General features: G+C 36.3%; 1 protein-coding gene and 1 long non-coding RNA gene across 4 annotated transcripts in view; both read left to right on the forward strand.

Annotated features, from left to right (window-relative positions):
* The window catches only part of cntn3a.1 (contactin 3a, tandem duplicate 1), an 85,002-nt gene that overhangs the window by 48,408 nt on the left and 14,156 nt on the right, over positions 1-22,438 (forward strand). For all 3 annotated transcript variants that reach the window (XM_042004884.1, XM_042004886.1, XM_042004885.1), the window contains exons 11-12: positions 903-1,053; positions 7,598-7,725. In XM_042004884.1, the coding sequence (XP_041860818.1) occupies positions 903-1,053; positions 7,598-7,725 (279 nt within the window). The remainder of the gene's footprint in view (positions 1-902; positions 1,054-7,597; positions 7,726-22,438) is intronic.
* On the forward strand, positions 16,019-21,949 carry LOC121652230. The gene is made up of 3 exons (XR_006012578.1): positions 16,019-16,096; positions 18,989-18,993; positions 21,939-21,949. It is a non-coding gene; the product is annotated as an uncharacterized LOC121652230 (long non-coding RNA).

A 22,438-nucleotide genomic window follows, 5' to 3' on the forward strand; every position in this document is an offset into this window, starting at 1 on the left:
TTGGGGATCGACCTAGCAACTATCCAGTTAAAAGATGGCCCCTCTGAGTCTTTTGCTACAGCTGGCCCTAAAATCTTTACAGTGTCTATTTAACCATTAAACTTTTAGCTTATAGTTGAATGTTTATTTCACATGCTTCTCCACAGACTGCAACTCTGAATAAAAGCAGCAATAAAAAAATACATGAAGATCAACATATTTTATTAAAAACTATAACTCCTCTAAATCCCACTTTAAAATGTGAGTTCATTTAAATTCCACCATGTATGATAAAAAGAAAACTATGAGATCTGTCGGACATGGTGCTGCAGTTTTACATGTAGGGCCACAGTATAATGATCTGTGTAATGCATGTGTGTATCATGGGTTTTGCTTTGTATGCACATGCAGCAACATACACTGGCAAGTGCTCAGCCATGTTACTGGCATCTGGCTGTGTGTATTCACTTTGAAGAGCTTTTTGCTGAGTTGGTGCACATACAAAACAGCTCCAGACGACAGTGCATTAGTAATTAAGGCCTCAAGGAGCGGCAAAAGCCTTGTTTAACATTCTTTCATTTTTGCTTTAGAGCCCCAAAGCACAATTCTTAATGCGTAATGTCCTTCTAAGGAAAATTCATGGAATTTAAAAACCACCTTTTTTTAAAAGAAATGCTATTTTGAAATAATGTACCATCTTTGTTTTGTTGCGTTTGTGAGTCTGTCTCTGCATGTGTGAAAACAAAATCATATCTATGTAAAAAGAAAAGGATGTGGACATAGTGACCTGCATCTTTTAGGATGCTCCTCCATGGTCTTCCTTAAAAGCTCTACTCCGTTAGCACTGTCTGTCAGTTTAAACTTGCTTTTTTTCTGTTTTCCTCACAATAATCACATCACCTTCCTTCAACTCTTCCCATCAGCCATTGCTCCAGATTTCTCCCAGAACTTGTTAAAGGCTCAAACTTTGGCCAGACAGGGTGGCGACGTTCTTATTGAATGCAAGCCTAGGATGTCTCCTCGGGGTGTGATTTCATGGAGGAAGGGGAAGGAAGCCCTGCGAGAGAGCCACAGGTACCAGCTTACTTTGCATAGAGCTGTTACAGCACTGTGTGTGTGATAGTTGTTTAGTTTGTCTGCTTTACTTGCAGAATAGTATTTCATCGACTTATTTTATTGTACCCTACTTGATATTCATGATGACAAACTGGAAAGAACAGAATCACAGTGTGACACAATATAATTTGCATTGCATAACAGGTTCTGCACTCCAGCACTATCCCCGTTATCTACATTTCTTCCCTGATCTCCATTATACTTTGCTCTTCTGGCTGTGTTCAGAGCTGGTTTATTCACTGTTTACTTAAGGTTATTGGGCGTTCCTAGACTGCAGCACATGGATCGATGCACTGATCCATCAGCTCATTAGCAGCATGTAAGGCCTGGAGGGTCATTAGAGGACAAGGCAGATGGTGATCCAGACCACCACTGAGACTTAAAAGAAGTGGACGAAATGCCCAAAAGGACTGATCATTGGGTAACTACAGAGCATACGTTCTTTCGTGATAGCAGTGGCGACACCAGGGATATGAGCTGGATGCCTTGTTTTATTAGAAATCAGGTTAAACACAGATCAATGCAATGGCCCTCTGTGCTGACAGGAGATGGGAAAGAAAAACAAGTAATGAGATGAGAAGAAGCCAATCCTTCTCCTGAAAACATAATTCAAGTTAGGATAGCAGTATCTATATTGTCAGTGACTGACAGGGCTTCATACTGTTTTATTCTCTCATTCCAGTAACAGGGATTGATTTTCAGATATGGTAAAAGGCAGCTTTTAAACAACCCATTCTTTATTTGTCTGACAATTTTTCAAAGTGAAATGGAAAGATCTGCTGAATTGTAGGATCACCCACACATATAGTTCTTCTGATAGGTCACCATTTGCCAAAATTTGCTGTTGTCACAGCTCTCTTAAACACGGAACTAGATTAAACTGTGAAAAAGAGAAACATTCTGATGTGCTGCTGTGTTTTAATTGTTGATGTGCTTTTTGATGTGGGAAATTGTTCATTTACAGATGTGCTTTTCTAATCTTTCATTGTATAATACAAAGTGTGGTCTATGCAAATGACTCACTTTCTGTTTGATAACATCTTTATTTTTAGCAGAAATGTAGCAGCAGGAGGCAACGTGCACCAGCTGGCACATGCAGTGATTTAGTGGGGGTCCATATTTCTCATTTGATATGAGATTAATTGTTCAACAGGCTCAGCAGCTTTTCCACATCTAACCTCTGGTATATCCATCTTCACCACAGTTGGGGTGCCACAGATTTAGTTATGTCTCACCTCAACTTTCCAGACAACATGTTTGATAAACTGTTTGGTAAAACCAGGCCAAGACATCTTGGTTAAAGGAGTGAGATGTTTTATTGTGGGCTATCAGCTGAATCACTGCCAAGATTATATGTTGCAAACACCTGCTAAATGTTAAGCTCGGCTTGCTGATTTAAAATCCTCTAAAGTATGGAATGAGAAATATGTTCATGCTACAATGTGTGGTATCAAATCCATTATAATAGCAAGATTTTCCATTTGAAATGTTCAGCCTAATCTGAAGGGAATGAGTTGGTGCAGCATGTTAGGTTGCAACGTCTCTCACAAGGCTGTTCCCTTGTTCCTAGGTTGTTAACATTTACTTCCCTCCATTTCAAAACGGCTATGCTATTACAGCGGGGGCACATTACTAACCCATCCCACTGGCTCGACTAAAGTACCCATAATTCTTTCTAATCTTCCAGGGATAAAGTCTTCAAGGATCAGAAGTAGGAGAAAACAAATCACCCATGAACAAGGCAGAATCTGATTAGTTAATGAAATCTTGCAGGGGTGATACCTACATCAGCTCATATCCTATGCATGTATAACAAGATAGTCTTGTAATGGGGTTTCTGGGCACTTAGAGTATGCAAGGAGGTATGAGATCAACGCAGAAGTGCTGACTTTAATTAAATTTTACTGCTGACCACTACAAGCAATTGCAAAAAAAAAAGGACATAAGAAACAGCTCTCAGAATATTATCATTAAACTGAACCAATGTGTTTAGATTATGCTGCATAGTTTGCATTACATCATGGTGTAATGGGAGTCAATTTATAATCTTGGTTTTAAAACAAAGGAAATTTTTTTGTTGTGTTGCCAAAACAGAATGTGTAGATCTAGTGGATGCATTAAGCAGCACTTGAGAAAATTGCATGTTTTTTGTATAATATACTGACTTAATTATAGAATCCTTCTTAAATGGTTAAAGTAATGTTTTCGTATGCAGCCTCTCTGTTTTTGTTGCACCATGGAGAGACTTTTAGATTACCGCCAGTAGCTCACTTTAATACCAGCAAGAGAAGCTGAGGTAAAGTGCCTGTTTACTCTATTACACCACTCTGGCTTTTATGTACCCCACAAATTTCACCAATACCTTAATTGCTTTAGGGCAGGCTTAGAGAGAAACGGGATCAAGGTGAAAGCATTTCTGATAGATAATGTTTCTAACATCTGTATGTTGCACCTTTCCTTTGTAGCTTTGGTAAGGAGAAAGCCTGAAATAGGCCACTACACAGTTTAATGGCAAGTCTTGTCCCTTTGACATCTCATATCAGTAACTCTTTGTTATAGCCCATTATAAAAAAATACCCTGAGTTCAGTTAGGAGAATATACGAGTAGCTTTGTGTAGAAGAGGAACTGTAGAAGCAACTAATGTATTCTAATTTTTTCAGCCTTTAAAGTGATGCAGGTCATTTTTGGTGATTTTATGAGGTCCACACTCCTTGAAGGGATCTTTTAGAAAAAATATTGAAAGACTCCATCACACAATAATGTGCAGTTTAACAGATAAGGTGGGAGGTTCCAGTTGGGATTTCTAGAGCAACTCATTTATCAATAGGGTAATTAATTTTTAAAGATATGGCTATGGTCAGGAGGTTGATAAAAGGCAGCATTCAAGCTAGCTGACATCTAATATGATCAAATTATTATGACCTTTCTGACTGCAGCAAGATTTTTCACTCTAACTTCCCTTCATAAAAAGAGATGAAGCTGCAGCATTTTCTGCTTTTCATTCATCAGAAATGTCAATAAAACATTTGTCCTACAAGCACCAAATGTTTATACATATTTCATTCAAATAAATGTGTTGTGATTTATTTTTCTGTGACTAATTACTCTTCAACAAAGGTACCACATGGTCGTCATCACAGATATCCTCTTTTTGAAAGTTTAAACTTTGAAATCATAATCTAAGTATAACGAGCTGATTTAATTTTGCAGCTTCGTAATGAATGTCTATGCAAAGTGATAATCAGTTAAAGAAGCTGTGATTGTCGGTTTTGAGTGTAATTTGTTATTTATTTATTTTTTTCTTTGTTGGAGTTCTTTTTTTCCTCTTATCTTCATGTTTCCCCCTCTGGGGAGAGGTGAACTGGTGGACACAATCTTGCTTCAGGCCATCTCTGCTTGTCCAATACTTTGATATGACAGCTTAGGGTTGTTGTGTAGCAATAATCTGTCCTGGCTCAATTATTATACATTATATCTGCTCTCCTGAGGAAATGCAACAGCTATACAATCATTGTGTCACTTTAACACACTTAATAATTAAAAATAGAGGCACCACCTATAGAGGGAAAATTATATAGTTTAAATAATTAGACAAATTAGTCTCTCAAGCTAAACAGAGTTTTTGCTGGAATTGACCCTAGAACCACACAAGGAAATCACAGACAACAACCTGTTAAAATAATCTGAATAAACTATTTCACAAACTACATAAGATAAAATATGAGCATTTAAAGCATACATAGAAAATATGTTATTGTGATGTTCAGCCAAAGCAGTGGAAAAGTGTAGGGAAATCAAACATGAATTAATTAAAATTTGGTGTTAATTAATATGGGGGATAACGGTACACTAAAATTAAGCTAAAAACAAAAACATAAAACTGCTGGTAGTAAATTCTCCAATAAAAGATTCTTAATTAAATAAATATATCAGACGGAGTCTTGCTGCTTTGACAGAAGATCAGACACGGCTTAGGTTTCATTTTGCATCTCAGTGTTTGGATTAATGTTACAAATGTTTCTGTTTCTTCATTCCCTTATCTCGGAATATCAGATTTAGACATTTGTGAACAAATCTGTAAGTTTTATGTTGTTGAAATCATTAGCAGTGATACACTTACAGAAACACTGATCAGTTATTTAAACAGGATGAAATAAGATAAGCAACAACAAAAATAGGTGAATTTAAAGCAAAGCTATAAAATATGATAAAAGGCACATATGAAACATCGTGTAAATCTTGCTGATTTCATCTGTCTGTGCTTCTTGCATCGATATAACTATTAGAAAGGAGACATATTGATTAGACTTGACATTACTTGTACACTGGTATGCAACCCCCATCATATTTCCACAGGTTAGTTGATAACTTAGGTGATAAGCTACAGTTTTGGTTTGCGTTGATCAGCTCATGAATGGCTCTACTGGCAGATTGATGAGGAATGTTTCTCAGAGCCATTTTTAAGTTGTCTCAAAACTCCCGTATTCAAACCAATGATTTAGTGGCAGACAAAAGTGTTCTCTGTCAGGAAAAGCCAATCCTCTGGTCATCAATTTAAAATCCAACTGTGACATTTGTTGATCGATAAAATTCTAAAGCATGGCGTCTCAGGTATGTGTCTCTTTTTGCTGGGTCCCTTTCTTCCACCAGCATCCGCTACAATTGAAACAATTAATACTTGTTTAAATGATCCATGCTCTCTCTATGATGGAAGATTTTTTTTTCAATATATTTGCTTCCATTCTGAAAGCAGAAAGGATCTAACAATGTGTCAGTTTATGAAAAGTAAAATTCCTTTGACCAGCAATGAATGTCAGCTAGGAAATGTTTGATGTCAGATTTCAAGAAATGTCAGCCTGCAAAGGACTTTGGATTTTCATTTTATTTGAAATTTTCTATTTAATAATGAACTCAATAAGCAGTCCAACAGTATGAGTTATATTGCTTTAATAATTATTAATAATAATAATAATAATAATAATAATAATAATAATAATAATAATAATAATAATAATAATAATAATGTTTTATTACATTCTATTAAACTTTAACCTACGACATATCAAAAGTAATAACTCAGCACAATAAATACTATAAGAACACACAAATGCATGTTTTTATGGACTTTAAAGTATAAATAAGGATTAAACATGTTTTAGGTAAGTCCTAAAGAGACAGAATAAGGAAATATGTTTTCTAAAACACGTAAAATGTCCTTTTAAAGTGAGTACTAAACAACAAATTGTGAACTGTGTGTATTTGAACTCAATTATTTTGAAAGAAATAAATTAAATTTATTGAATTTATGCTGTGGTTTCATGCTAAATATGTGCACAGAGCCTTTGACACACCATATTGTCAATTTTTCTGTTTTTCTTTCTTTTTTTCTTTTTTTTTTTGGCATTACATTTTTGGTCAGTCACCTGTAACCTTATCATCCATTCCTATTTTATTAAGTGTGTATAAAAGAGTTTGAACCTCAGTAACCAAGTTTCCATTTAAATGTTTTCTTTTATGCACCTTTTATCCTTGACTCTGTATTAAAAATGCAACATGGTGAGAGTCATTGATTTCTTCTTTCATGCTACATTTGCCCATGTTTTTACGAAATTGTTAGTATTAACATGCTGTAAGGACCCTTTTACATTTAAGAGTTTTGATGCTCACAAGGTGTGCATCAACATGTCTATTAGTTTTCTTCTTCTCCATCTTCTTTGGCATCTTCTTCTCCTTTTCCTTCTTCTTTTTTTATTATTTTTTCTTCTTCTACATTTTGTTATTCTTCTTATTAGCTGTAAGCAGTAATTGGGTATGACATTTTCTGACCTAAATTTAAGGTTAAGTTGACTTATTTTAGGCTTTGTTAATTGCTTTACTAAATCCCCCCCATGTATTATGTGTGTTAGTGTCTCCTATCCATCATGTAGTATTAGGGTGTCTGGTGCATTTGTGTGTGCCGAATCAATATTTCGCATAATCCACTTTAATATCCCCCATTAATTCAAAAAGACTTTTGTTCCATAAAGTGACTTTGTGCTTTCCTTAAAGCAGCACTATATAATATTTTGACTTTAAAACTGTGCTTCTGACTTGTTTTGATAGCACAGTGACATTTATTATGTACACTCCTGTAGCTGTTATTACCCAGAAGCATCCAGAAGGTGAAAAACTGCACTTTACAATGTTTTCTTTTTGTTGTTGAGAAGTGCCCTGCAGCATCACTTTACTGCAGCATTTCGCTTTACGGTTCCTCGTCACACACTAGCAACTGGATATCAGTTTAGTAGTTTGGCTTTAACAACTTGCCTGTGACAAATCAAACGTTTTGCAATGAGCTTCTGCTAAAGTTATTTTACACTAACCCACAATGAGTAAATTAAACTTCACTGATATCAACTCCAGCTATGGGTTTAAATGTTTTAGGACACTGTGTATTTACAGTCCATGTATGAAGGCCAATAATCTATTTCATTCATCTTTTCTTTTTAATTTTTTTTACAGAGTCACAGTGTTGGATAATGGAAGCCTACGGATATCCAACGTTACTAAAATGGATGCAGGACTGTACACTTGCGTAGCCAGAAATCAGTTTGGAGTAGCGAGCAGTGCTGGGAGCCTTTTGGTTAAAGGTAAGCTAATTAACTACATCTAAATGTACGTGGCACACTTCCACGGCAAAAAAAAAAGCTGCCATGCCTTCAGAATTATGATTTTTTTTTCCAGATGCTTACATATGTGAATTATACTGTATGAATGGATCCATTTGAACATAAAGGATATATTTGCACACATTTATGGACCATAGCAAGAGTGTGAAATTATACTCAGGAAATGTGACACTGCCCTGCAAATAACTTAATTTTGAAAAACGAACAAGTCTCGACTTCCTGTCCAGTTCTGCTGCAGCTCATGAGTCAGTGGTGGCAAAGAGGTGATAGAGCGGAGTAATTCTCACATGTAAGACCAAGGAAAATATTTGTTTTGGTCTGGTCAATTCATCTTCCACAAGAAGCTTCATTCGCAATGGGGAGGGGATTACTGGGAGGGGTGGGGTCTGTGTCTTTATGTGCAATGAACAATTGACCCAGTTACTTTATATTTAACATGACATTTTGTCTGTGGCAGGGCTGGGTTGAGCATGCGGTGGTGGCCATGTCTTTAAATGCCAAATGTGATGTATACATTTTCACACTTTCTCAACACCTCGATTAGCTGTTCATTAAATAAGTCTCATAAGATGACGAGTGGGGGAGAGAAGAGTGGTAGGGCAGAGCAGGAGAGACCAGCAGGGAAGCTGTGGCGGACTTTCTGTACAGGAGAACATAGAGCTCTTCAGAATCAAGTGTTGCAAAGCCCTCCTCCACAGTTTCCAAAACTCCTGGAGGAAACCCTGCCTGTCTTCTGCTTTTGACCTCACACATAGTATACTATTCTGTTTACTGTCTATACTCCATAAATAAACTTCTCAGCCTATATATAAAACAAGTCAGTTCTGGCAGTGAGCAGTTTTCACTAATCCTTTGGTTTAATGACTCAGTTTTGTTTTCATTCTGTAGCTGCCGTTTGCTTTATTCCAAGATTAGTTGTACAACTTAAAATGTTATTAACTTAGTTCAAGGTAATTTAATTTTAACATCAGTCACAGTGTACTAAATGTTGTGTAGGTTTTAGCACTGACCTGCTGGGATATGAAAAGGGCACCCATGGGAGTGTCCTCTTGTTCTTGTCTTGTCTTGTTCCATGGATGGATCAGATTCATTCTGGTGCGTCCAACAGAAGTTTGATTGGTTTGGGATTTGTGGAGTCTGGAGGCTCAGTCTAGAGCTTTGGCTGGCTGTTGCAGTCCTTGAGTATTTTTTAAAAATAGTTTTAATGATATGATGGGCTTTGTAGTCCTGCTGGAGGATTCTGCTGATATGGGAGTGCTTTTGCCTTAAGGTGTGTACTTGGTCTGCAACAATGTTAAGGTGGATGGTAAATATAGCATCTACTGTATATGGATGTGAAGAGCTAAGGTTTCTCACCAGAATGTTGCATTGTAAGGTAATGACTTGTGAACCCACTGGGGGTTCAAAATGGGAAGGGTCAGGTGAGGAGGTTCTGCAGGGTTGGATGAGATTGTGATAGCTTGATAAAGCATTGGATAGGTCATATTGAAGTGGGTTCTTTCCAGTTCTTTTAAAGAGGTGGAAAAATCTTTGCCTTTTCTTCCATACCTCCTTCATCTGTTGTATAAATTTATGAGACATATTAACTTTAAAAATTGATAATAATAATAAGCAAGGCTTTCTAGTCTCTTATTTTAAGTGGATACACAAGGTAAATCTATTGTTGCCTATGATGGGATCATCTTTGACTACATTTTTAAAACAATTATTATTTATTTTCTGCACTGCATAATAAACTGAATTGGACGTTGTTAGAACAGTTCATTTCAGCACATTTTTTTATGATTTATGTTATTTTGTTTCCCTTAAAATGACTAGTTTAAATCATGCTTCACGCAGCTATGGGTAATATATCTCCTCTTTTAGACTTTTTTTTTAGGAGAAGCTTACATTTAACTAAATTCTATGTCATTTTTCTGTACAAAATATCTGCCTCCAAGTGAGCAAACTTATATTTAGAAAAAATATGCCCTAGAGGAAAAGCCCACCACACAAAGATGGCCATTCTGCAGGCGACTCACATTTGCCAATAGGTTCTCAGCATAAACTATGAAAATGAGCACCATGTTGCAAAGTGTTGCAACAGCTTTCTGTACCATCAAAGCTGACAACAGAGGCGCCCATGCAGAAATTGTCTGTGGAAATGGAAATATGCATGTCTGTCTGAAGAAGCTACACACTGTTAAGGGCAAGAAGAAGCAAGAAGAGCTTGTTTGAAGTTGATTTGGGACTTCAAGCAAGTCCTAAAAAATTAAAAATAAAAGGGATATTGTGAGTCTGAAAGACAGTTTTAGAATAATTAAATTCTATTAGGATGTGTCTAGAAGAGTCTGACAAAGCAGTGGAATATTTATTGTGATATTTCACCGTAGATATCAACACCACACCTTCCTTACAGCACCTCCACTATAGTTCTTGAGAAAGACATTAAGTTACATTAGATTCAGTAGACTACTCTTTTCATTGTAAGCAGCTATCTCTTAGAAGTTTTCCTTCTTTTGAATACGTGGCACTTCAGCTTCAGAGTCATGTTTTTAAATATTTACAAGCCCAGTGGACACTGCACAGCATTTTATGATGGTTTTAGTGAACTGCTGGCTACAATGTGTGTAGATTTTGACTGTGTAATTATTGCTGGTGGTTTTAACATCCATATAGACAACCCTCAGGACAAAGGGACTAAAGACCTGAGTAACACTCTGGACAAATTTGGGCTGACTCAGCATTTAATAGAGACCACACACAATAAAGGACACATTATAGATTTACTGATTTTAAAGGTTTAGGACATTTCAAAGGTTACTGTGTGTGATGTGGGCCTGTCTGATCATTTCTGTGTTTTCTTTGAGAGTTTGATTACTGTTCACACAAATGTCTCAATGAAGGTGATCACAAAACGGTGTATAACTGAAATCAAGAGTGGGATGTTTAACCAGGTTTTCTCTTTAACACCTGCACTGTCAAGGGGTTCAGTCAATGAGCTTGTCTCTAGTTTCTAAAATCTCAAGTGTTATGGATATTATTCCTCCCACTAAGGTCTCTGGAAGGAAAAAGCCTCCATGGAGAATTTCCATACTATTGAAAAAATAAAGAAAGATAGTATTGCAAAGCTAAGTGCAGATGCAGACAAACAAATCTACAGATTCATTTTGACATTCATAAACAGAAACTTCAATCTAATAATTTACAACTAATGCAAGGAAGTCCTATTTCTCTGACATTATTAGAAAAAACTGTTATAATGCTCGAGTCTTATTTGCTGCAGTCGACAGCCTCTCCTGTTTCGATAGCACTTTAATGTTATTCCACCAACACCTGCAATGAGTTTACCAAATTTTTCTCAGACAAAATCCAGAATATCAGAATATCAGAACCAGCAGCTGGTTCATCAACAGCAGGTTCAGGAAATATACTGTGACCATTGCAAACCAGTTTAAACACCGTGACACAGTTTCATCCCATTAACAGCAAACATCTGGAAGGCATACGTCAGCTGAACTCCTCCCCGTGCTGTTTGGACATCCTGCCCACAGGTTTTTTCAGAAAGGTCTCAAAGGCTATGGAGCCAGATCTTTTACAGATTGTGAACTTGTCTTTAATTTCGGGCATCTTTCCAGAGCTGCTGTAATCAAGCCTCTGCTTAAAAAGAAAAATCTAGACAAGACACAAATGAACAACTACAGGCCAATCTCAAGTCTTCCTTTGGAAAACATCATTGAAAAAAGCTGTTTTTCATCAGCGAAATGACTTTTTAACACAAAACAACTGCTATGGTGTCTGTAAATGCGGTTTTAGACAGTACAACAGCACTGAGACTGCTCTGACCAAAGCGATACATGACATATGTCCACAATATATTACTCAAACGACTGGGAACTGGGTGGGGTTCTGTACCAAACTGTACTAAGCTACTTAATGAATCAAACCATCCATTAAATAGCTCTCTGGCTCTTTACAAACCTGGTTCAAAACATGCTTAGAAAACAGGAAGTACTTTGTCTCATTAGGTAACTTTACATCTGAGCAGACAAGTATTTCAAGTGGAGTTCTCCAAGGTTCCATCCTGGGGCCTCTTCTGTTCGACATCTATATGCTCCCACTGGCACAGGTCATAAAGAAAAACAAAATAAGTTCCAATAGCTACACAGATGACATGCAGATTTACAATGTCAGTCCCATACAGGCTCTTGATAAATGCATTGAAGAGATCAATGACTGGATGTGCCTGAACTTTCTTCAGTTAAACAAAAACAAAACTGAATGATTGTCTTTGGAGCCAAAGAGAAACAATTAAAGGTCACCACAGAGCTTCAGTCTATACACTCAAAAACTTCCAAATCTAGGTGTATTGTTGAACTCAGGCCCAAATTTTGTAAAACACATTAAGGGAATCACAAAGTCAGCCTACCATCACCTTAAAAATATATCAAGGGTAAAAGATCTTATGTCACAGCAGGACCTGGAAAAACTAGTACGTGCGTTCATCTTTAGTCGGCTTAATTTTTTTAACATTGTTTTTACAGGTCTGCCTAAAAAATCAATTAGACACCTGCAGAACTTTGCTGCTCGAGTCCTCATAAGACCAAGAAAATGGACCAGTCTTTTCATGGCTGCCTGTCCGTCAGAGAATAGCCTTTATAGTTCTGCTGCTGGTCTATAAAGCTCTGAATGGTTTAGGATCAAACTACATCAGTGACCTCTTGATCCAGTATAAACCTGCCAGACCTCTCAGGTCATCTGGAGCTGGTTTTTTATCAGTTCCCAGAGTTAGAATCAGACATGTAGCAGTTTCTATGCTCCACATGTCTGGAACAAACTCCCAGAAAGCCTCAGATCAGCTGAAACCCTCAGTTTATTTAAATAAAGGTTAAAGACCCACCTGTTCTCTGCTGCATTTGAATAGTTTTTTATTTAAATGTTCAAATCGGCACTTTTTCTTTTAAGCTTGAATTTTTAAACATGTTTTTAATACAGTTTTTTATCTAATGTTCTTTCTTTTTCTTTTCTCTTTTACTTTTAATTTTAAATTATAATTCCCTTTTTCCTGATGTTTTAATGTCTCTGTAAAGCACTTTGAATCATCCTATCATTAAATTGTGCTTTATAAATAAATTTTACTTGCCCAGTGAAAAAGTTAATAACACATTCAAACAGTAAAAATATCCAATTTTGAAATTCTGGGAAAAAAAACATCTGGCAAAGAGGAAGAAGGCTTTTCAGTTGTTAACAAGAATGCAATATGAAGTCAACATTGACTGATCTGGTGACAAAGAGCAGACAGAGAATGTGAATTTCACTGACAGTGGTAGCTGTGGATGAATTTATCTACAGTGACCTTGGTAGAGATTTAAACTGAATGTATAACAAAGCAGATAAGTGGATATTTGCAGTATAAGTCTGTACAAAGGAGCTACAGACATAAGAGAGGTAGTGTTGGTATGCAGGGATTGGACTGCACTGTCATTGAGGAGAAATTGCTGTGAGGGCTGATAAGGTTTTCATTTTGGTTCCAATGCTGTTTCTGCAGCTGACAACCTGGGAGGTTTTTTATTCCATTCATTTACTTATTTTTTGGTGTTGCTGTTTTTTTTTTTTTTTTTTTTTTTTTTTTGCAAAGATAAATTAGGTCGTGGGAGAATTCAGGTAGGAAATAGATCCTGTTCAAGACAAAAACTGGCCAAAGATAATCAAAGACTGAGGAGTAGCTTATATTTTAAAAGATGTGGATCTGCAGATTTTTCAAAAATTACTGATCCCCCATATAGAAAAGGTGCTTTTTATTTTCATGTATTGATCTAGCACTATAAAACAATAATGTTTAGGATCAATATAAAATAATCAATATAAAATATGAATTATTACTATTAATATCTGGAAACCTCGGAGCACCACCAAGCTTTTTCTCTTAATGGAAGCATGGAAAACCATTAAAGTCCTAAATTAATTAATTAAATAAATGAATTAACTAAACTTAATCAAATCAAATCAGTCTCAATACGCTAATTATGCAAGTTCTTGTTCGAAGAGAAGCCAAGGCATGATTTAAAAGAAAAATCACAAACAACAACTAGTTAAATAAATGTGAATATTTATGAATTAGTCTACATAGTACATAAGATAAATATTAAAGGTAATGTTTACAAAAGGAAGGTAAGCATAAATCAAACAAACATTGCAAATGCAAGTGGTTCAAACCAGACTATTATGGTAAGGCAATGTAAAATGTGGAGCAAAATGAAAACAGAACAAAAATGAATTAAACTGTGATGTGAATTTATGTAGGAAAAGGACAAAAGGTCTGTTTAAGACGGAAACCTACCTCAGCTCCTGAAAAAAGCAAATTAGTTCACTATCACCGATTCTGTGAGACAACCAACCATACTTCTTAGCAGTTAAGTCGAGAGGAGACTGGTGGTACTCGTCCAGTTCCCTTTGGACTGAGTCGACCTACTTATGACTGTTTTTGATGAACAACTCTGGTGCATAGAGGAAGCCTTGCTGGTGGTTGAGTTCCGTCTAAAGCTCCCAGGAGGCCAAGGGTCCGTCAAATGTGGCAGTCCGCAGGTTTTGAGCCTGCAGTCTAAAGTGTCTACAGATGGTGTATAGTAAAAGGTAGCTGTTGTGTTACTCATGGAGGGATCGCAAAAGATCAAAAAGTCCAGCTTTAAGAGTCAAAAAGGGAAACTAGCGTTGTAGCTGAAAAAGCTCACAGTTACAAAAATATAAAAAGGGAAAAACATTAAACTAAACAGAGTTTAACTAGTTACAAAAGAAAAAGAACATAACAAAATCGGAGATTAAGCATGTGCAGAGATGGATTCTGCACCTCGGGTTTGACCATGTTCTTGATGAACTTTTCCTGTCTAAGCAGGCGTCGTCATGCATGTTAAAATGCAGGTTCTGCTTAGTTCCTACATTCTTCATTCTGGTTCCGTTTCTTCAACTCTGTGTGAAAAGAGCAAATAATCGCAAGACAATAAAAATGAAGAGAACAGTAAAAAGTGAAGAAAAGAAGTACATGTCTGTGGGCAACTTCTGAGTTGTTGGAGGCAGTCCACTCCCACAGTGTGGGTTACTCTTTCCAGCCAATGAGAGCAGGCTCTGGGCAGCTTGGCTAGAGGTCAAATAATCTTCATGAAGATTTGGTTTAGTGTTAAACCTTTCTGATTTCTTTTGTTTTGAAGTATCATATAAATATTTGTAAACACATCTGTACTTTATAAGCTGTTAAAGTCATTAAGTGATGTCATTGTTAAACCATTGATCAACCATTCAAGCAGGATAGATAATCCATATGTGATTATATCAACAATGCTATAAAACATTAAAGAACAAGAAAGAATGATAAGGCTCAGAGAGTAAATGGATCAACTCCCATTGATTAAACATTATACAAATCCTGATGACTTGAATGGTCTTCGCTTGGCTGAAGGAGGGCAGCGATTTTTGCCTCATCACGCAAGTTCCATATAAAATGAATGGAGAAGGAGCGACGTCGCCTCCCACGTGTCAAGGCCATTACATAGCCAGAAGAGAAAGTCATGTATTTTCCAAAGAAGGTGAAGACTGGATACCAGAAAAAAAAGAAAGAAAAAAACATACGGTAAGAAAATGAATTGAGGATCAGCAGCTTCTTTTTAATTTCTTAGAGGACAGAGGTGAGCAACTAACACACAGTTTGAGCTGATAGCAGCAGCAGTTGTCTGTAGGCAACATATTAGGAATAATTTAGGGACAACACATTTTGATCACAATCAGAAATTCATCTATGTTACTACAAATCATTTGACTTTACGGACCTTTCGATGAAAAACAGTTCCACTTTATATAGATATTTTAGCCCTTTCCTAGTGATAAATCATGACATATTTTATATCAATTGATTCCTTGTAATTGGCATCATGTTATCTGAAAAACAGAGTGCACCAGACCCTAAACTCTGTAATGTTAATAACAAATTATCTACCATTATCTTTTTTTAATTAATAAAATGAAACAGGAGGAAAATTTCCCAACTTTAAGGCCACAGTGACTGATGAATAAGTCAAGAGTCTGATTATTATAACCCCTACTGTTGGTGCTTACAAGGCAGGAGGTGCAAAGTATGAGTCATGTATTTGTTGGTGTAGCCTAGCAAAAAACAATCATGTAGCAGAGAGAGAGAGATTGAAGATTCAAGTGAAGAAATGGGAAGTGGAGGTTGCTCTAAAAGTAGTGAGGAGGTTGAGGAACCTGAGAGAAGCCATTTTGCCATTAAGAGGTTAAACTCAGATCATATTTATTATCTCTGTCTTATACAATGGGAAAAATATGTGTGAGAACTATTGATCAAGTCCAGATAGGGGCCCACCAACAAGGTTTGTACATAGGGCCCAGGATTTTGTGCTATGCCCCTGCCATTGATCAACTGGATTTTTCAGTAATAATAAAAAAGGAGCAATTATTAATTTCTAACTCTAAATCATTGTTATGTGATTAGATTGAAAAGAGAAGGATCTCATTAATAAAAACTGGGAATCACCAAACCGTAGCAACTTTCCTTTTTAATGTACCAAGTACAAAATCTTGCTCAGTTTTTGCAGGTTTTTACCAGGAGGCTTTTGAAAAACACAAGTGCCTCCAGCCTTAAATAAAGTCTTAATAACTTTAATTCCTAAGAAGGAAAAATGTATAACAAATCCTTCCAATTATAGACCCATTAGTCTTCTCTGTGTGGATTGTAAACAATTAAAATAAAGACAGTGCTTTATCTTAAGTCCTGTATCGCATTGTACACTTTCAGGGGGCTTAATAAAGAAATGGGTCTTCCACAGACATCATAAGAACATTTGTTTGCATCTAATATGTCTGAGCCCATTTTTAAAAAAGTGCCATGTCCTTAGATTCTATAAAGGATTACAGTTAATCCAATTTATTGGGATTCCTCCTTTCCATTTTGTCTCATTCTGTAGCACTGGGTCACACCCGTAGTGGCAGATCTGATTATACCTCTCCAAAGAAGGAATTTTGTACACAATAGTATATCAGGATCCTTTCTTGACAGCATAAGACAATTATTTTAAATTTTATAAGCCCCCATCCCCCACCATTTTAGTGGTTTCCCACAGTTCTCCTCTATTTACACAGGGGCATGCACGGCTACACATTGAAACAGTGTTGATTAAATGATGGTATTTCACTGGTCAGAATTCAACCATAATACAAATGATTTAATGATATGTTTTCAACATTTATCAGTCTAACCAAAGATCAACCATTTTCACCCTAAATCAACATTGAATTTACATCTTCTGCTAATTGGGTCTGTTGTTCTCAAGCTAAGCAAGCACTCATGTTTCCAGGCTTTTTGATTTTCCTAAATGTGTACACAAGCATCAGTTTGAAAGTCTGATCCACCTCAGCTGGAAGGAAATTCATTACAGACTTTATCTCTTTTTTTATCACATTTTTAGTTCCAGGAAATTGTCATCTCCGGTCAAATACCTGCAAGTACAGACACACACACACAGAAACACACATACACAGAATCACCTTCCTTTTACTTTAAAAGTTATTTCATTCTTTAAAAGGATAAAGGAACTAATCCTCTGTAAGCTAAAAAGCTGCTATGCAACATTAAAGCTTCTGTTTTTTGTGTTTCCTCTCTTGTGTCTTTTCCTGGTGGAAGTCTTTTCCCCACTGCTTCCCCCCTCTTCATTTTGATCTTCTGTTTGAGTTGGGATACAAAAAGATTTACTTTCCAGAACATCACTTTCAAGAAAATATCTCACTCTGTTGCTGGTCCTACCTCTTATACATCCTCTTTCACATTTACCTTGCCTGAAATCTGTCCTACCAGCATCCTGCCTGGCAACAGCAATGTGAGCAGGTACAATCCATCATACAAGATATTACTGACATTCTTTAAACAGCTTCAACAATTATATTTTGTTCTGGGAACCTGATATGACACACTAGATCTTTTTATTCTTTGTTTGTTAGATTTTTTTTTCATCTGGGAAGTTCACTGTAAAAACATTTTAAGATAGGGCAGGCATTTTTATGAAAATGATCCAATTAGGTGAACCAAGCCAAACTATTTGTCAGTCACTTGAAGCTGCTTTTTTTTTGTTGTTGCACCTTAAACTCACCCACAGCTACCAATTACAAATAATGACCAGTGTCGGGTAGTAACGCGTTACTGCAATGAACTAATACTCTAATGCATTACTCTTTAAACAAAGATACCGCTACCATACGGTGTGTTACTTCGTTACTAGCTATTTTAATACATTTTGTCCAGCAGTTGTGAGCTTCTTCCTGTTTACTGCGGTACGACATGGACAGTGTTGCTCGGTCCGCTTGTTGAGCTTGTTTTCTGTGAAGTAGCAGGTAAATATTTTCACTCGCGGGTTGAGGCCTCTCTGCTTCCTTCGTATAACCCTCCTGATTCTCTCACAGCTGTCCACAAAGCAATAACCCCTGGTTGCAGAACGGAAACGTGAATGCAACAATCCTTCTTTTCAGGGGCTAATGTCTGCTGCCCCGTTACCTTGGTTACCGCAGGTGTCCGAAAGGGCACGCCCCTAACGTACTTCTGTACTTGCTAGTATGCCCACGAGTAACTAAGGAAATATGTACACAAAAATAACAAAGTAAGAGAAGGATGCCCAGACAATGCCCAAATGTTCACATATATAAATATCAGTATGTAAAGATATGATACTAGAACAATACAGAAATGGTTTGGAATAAAAATATTATTATTATTATTATTATTATTATTATTATTATTGTTGTTGTTGTTGTTGTTATTACTGCATGACTCAATCATTGTAATTAATTGTTTTAAACTTATTGATTATATAAACATGATAATATTATCATTACTATTATTATTACCATTGTTGTTGGTGGTGGTGCAATTATTATTAATGTTTAACTCAATGACAAAAATATATTCTTTATAGTATATACTGAATATTTTTAATATTACTATTGTTTTATTATGAGATTATGTAATGCCTAATAGTTAATGATGATGTGATTATGGCATAAATTGGATAGTTTGTTTTTCTTCTACCCAACTTTACAATAAATAAAAGGCCATTTCACTACTTGCGATGACATCCATAGAATTCCCACATCGTAGGGTTGTCTGCATCAAACTGCTTCTCTGCATCCACCTACTTTTCATACTTTTTATTTTATTTTGTCTGATAATAAATCTTAGGATGTGAACTAGTCATGGTGTGATTCCAAACTCTTAAATAACAGTTCATTTCTTGACTTTATTCACTTCAGTGTGGTAATCATTCAGAGGTGTTTCTGGCTGACCAGTCAGAGTAGAAACAAACTAACACATCATCTTTCACAGCTATTTCTTTCAATGGCTCCACATACTGCATAAAAACTAAGAAATGACCACAAGGGTTGGTGAGACAGATGCCTTGTTATGATTCAATTTACAGAAATAACAACTTTCTTGGAATGAAAATTACATCAACAAGATGAACTTGTCACTTGCTAATTATTAGTCAGGGGAAATAAAACAAATAGGATGTTGGTTGACTGACAGTGGCTGCGGGTAGTGAAACATGAGGCTCATTGCCTTCATGTGCTGCAATGTTTAATTCATGCGTTTATTGCACTGTGGCTTATAGCCTTGCTTGGTTTGTTTAAGATTTCAATCCATTTAAATCACACACTTCTGCAGAGCCAGGCATTTCCTGGGTCCTTTTAAAAAGCAGAGTCAACAACACTTCTCTATTAAAATACCTTTTGGTGATTCCTTTTTCCTTTTTTTTTAACTACAAATCATTTTATATTGAATCCCAATTAGTTCTTTTTTCTTTCTCAGCTTATTTACATTTACAGTTTAATATAACAGTATTAATATATATTTATGTTTAGAAATCTATGCTAATTCATTAACTTTGTAACAGCTGAAAGGCAATATACATCAATTTATTTAGCATATTTAGCTTTTATGTACATTTGTACAGTAGAAATATAGATATTATGTAATGTGTGATTAATCTAATCATCACTAAATGCTACCAGCTACTGTACGTCTTATAGGACTTTGTATCAGCAATCAGTATTTGACAAAAAAGGCTATTTGTATCTGTTGGCGAGGACTGTTAACTAATTAATATGTAAATTTATTTTAATCATTTCTTCTGTCATTTGATTGTTTAGTGTATCTGAAGTTAAACACTGAAAAAAACACTGTTTGTAAAACTGTAGAAACCAGACAAAATAGATGCAGTCAGTAACCATTTGGTGGACATAGAGATCTATTACAGTTTAAAATGAGTTTTCTGAGGTTAAGAAAAAGATAGAAAATATATCTAAAAGATAATAAATGTTGTCTTTTATTATTTATTCATCATCAGACTACAAGCACAAAACCAAATGAATGATAATGTTAATGTTATAATGAATATTCTGGTTGGTTACATCACTCCTGGTATGTCAAACTGATTTTTACTGAGAAATTATTTCTGTTTCACTGAATCTCGGGTACGTTGTTGAGGTTTCAATACATCACTATGTTGACATTAGTTATAATGACACATCTTAGCAGTTCCTTTGCTAATACAAATGAAGATATCTGCATCTATTTAAAGCAGTTTCTGATTAATGTAGTAATATAGCTCTTTCTAGTTATTTGAATATATGATGTGACACTCTAGGTAATTTGGGAGCCCACAACTGAATTCTTCTCCAGTCACAACAATAAATAAGCAAGTTTACAATTGTAAATAGCAAGTTTTGCAAACACATTTTGCAACTAGTGCAAACTTTCCCAAGACTTACCTGGAATAAAATGCCAAGGCTAGTCGGTTTTCTAGGGGGTTGCAAGATAAACAATCTGGCTTGTTTTGACAGAGCTGAATATAGACCTTTACTCTATCTGACATGCTGCATTGGCTTGCCTGTCCATTAGATGCTTATGACATGCATGCATAATTTAGAGTGGAGTGGTTTATAGGCCTTTCAGCCGGAGAGGAATTTTCTGAGCAGCACTGCTGTTGAATGAGACGTCCAGCTGAGACGACCAAGAGATTATGTTGATGTGCACCACACAGAGGATGAAATAGGATGTTTTTTTTTTGTTTTTTGTTTTTTTTTGTCTCACACTAACAAAACAATTTACGGATGTACAACTGAGCTGCCATAATGGGGCTGGAGTTATTCTTTTTTTCTCTTTCTCTGTTGTTAGAGACTTTCAGCCCCCTGCTTTAGTGAAACTCAAAGAAAGTGATGTAATTTAAGGTTGCTGCCAGGCTCAAAAGTAATTTGCTTGGTTAACTTCTTGGATAGGATTTTACAAAGAACGCAATGTAAGGGTGGAATAGTTAGGTAATTATGCACCAAAGTTCAGACATAAAATATTAACTAACACTTTCATTTTGCCTGCATTACTGCATTTGACTGCATAGACAGTCTTGAGGTTATATCAGTTCTAATTGCATTAATCCATTTAATTTATCAGGTGGCAAAAATATGTGGTTGTCGCATGGGAATTCCTTCCTGATATTTTGAGCATTTACAGCAGCATAACAGCAATTTGACCTTTTTTTTTATTTTTATTTAACCTTTATTTAACCAGGTAAAAAAATGTTTGAGAACTAGTTCTCATTTACAAACATGACCTGGCCAAGAGGCCCCAGCAGGAATAAATAACGTACATACATATAAACAGACAACTGTGCATACACAGGACCACAATACAACAATACAATACAAATAAAAAAAAACGCAGAGTGAGTACAAATATATAAAAATGAAAGGGGGAAAGGGAGTAGAACACAGTGTATAAGACGGATTTATGTGAGAGAAAAAGTAGTGGGTAAATGTTTGTATATAAGGGCGAGTCAGCATCGTCAGCAGGAACAAGTATCTACAATAATCTGTTGAAGTCTCTGTCTAAACAGAGAAACAGATATCAGAGCTGGAAGTTTGAGAGTGTTCTGCAGTGTATTCCAGTCATATGCAGCGGCAAAGTGGAAGGCGTTACGGCCAAAAACAGTGGCGGTTTTGGGAATGATGAGCTTAATAAATTCGGTTGACCTGGTGTGATAAGTGCTGCGAGCGAGGTGGAGAAGAGATGAGAGATAGAAAGGTGTCTTGTGTAAGATTGACTTGTAAATAAAAAGAAACCAATGATGGAGTCGCCGAGTGTGAAGGGAGGGCCAGCCCACCAATTTATAGAGATCACAGTGGTGGGTGTGGAAAGGGGCGTTTGTGGCAAAGCGTATGGCTGAGTGGTAGAGAGTGTCTAGTTTTTTAAGGGCTGAGCTTGGTGCCATTTTATAAATGATGTCGCCATAGTCAAAAATTGGGAGTAAAGTCAGTTTGACTAAAGTGCATTTGGTTGCGTAAGTGAAAGAGGCTTTATTACGGAAAAGAAACGCTAGTCTGGCTTTTATTTTGGCTTGGAGATTATTTATGTGGGTGACGAATGACAGAGATGAATCCAGCCAGATGCCCAGGTACTTATAGGAGTTGACATAATCCAAAGCCGTGCCGTCTAGGCAGGTGAGTATTGGTAGGGTGTCAGCGCCAGTTTTCCGACTAAAAAGGATGCACTTTGTTTTACTGGAGTTGAGGCGAAGGTGAAGGTTGTGGAAGGACACTGCTGATACATACCTTCATGGTATGTATCCCTTTCAGCAAAGCTCATTTA

The sequence above is a fragment of the Melanotaenia boesemani genome, chromosome 13, assembly GCF_017639745.1.
Source record: "Melanotaenia boesemani isolate fMelBoe1 chromosome 13, fMelBoe1.pri, whole genome shotgun sequence".
NCBI classification, from domain to species: domain Eukaryota; kingdom Metazoa; phylum Chordata; class Actinopteri; order Atheriniformes; family Melanotaeniidae; genus Melanotaenia; species Melanotaenia boesemani.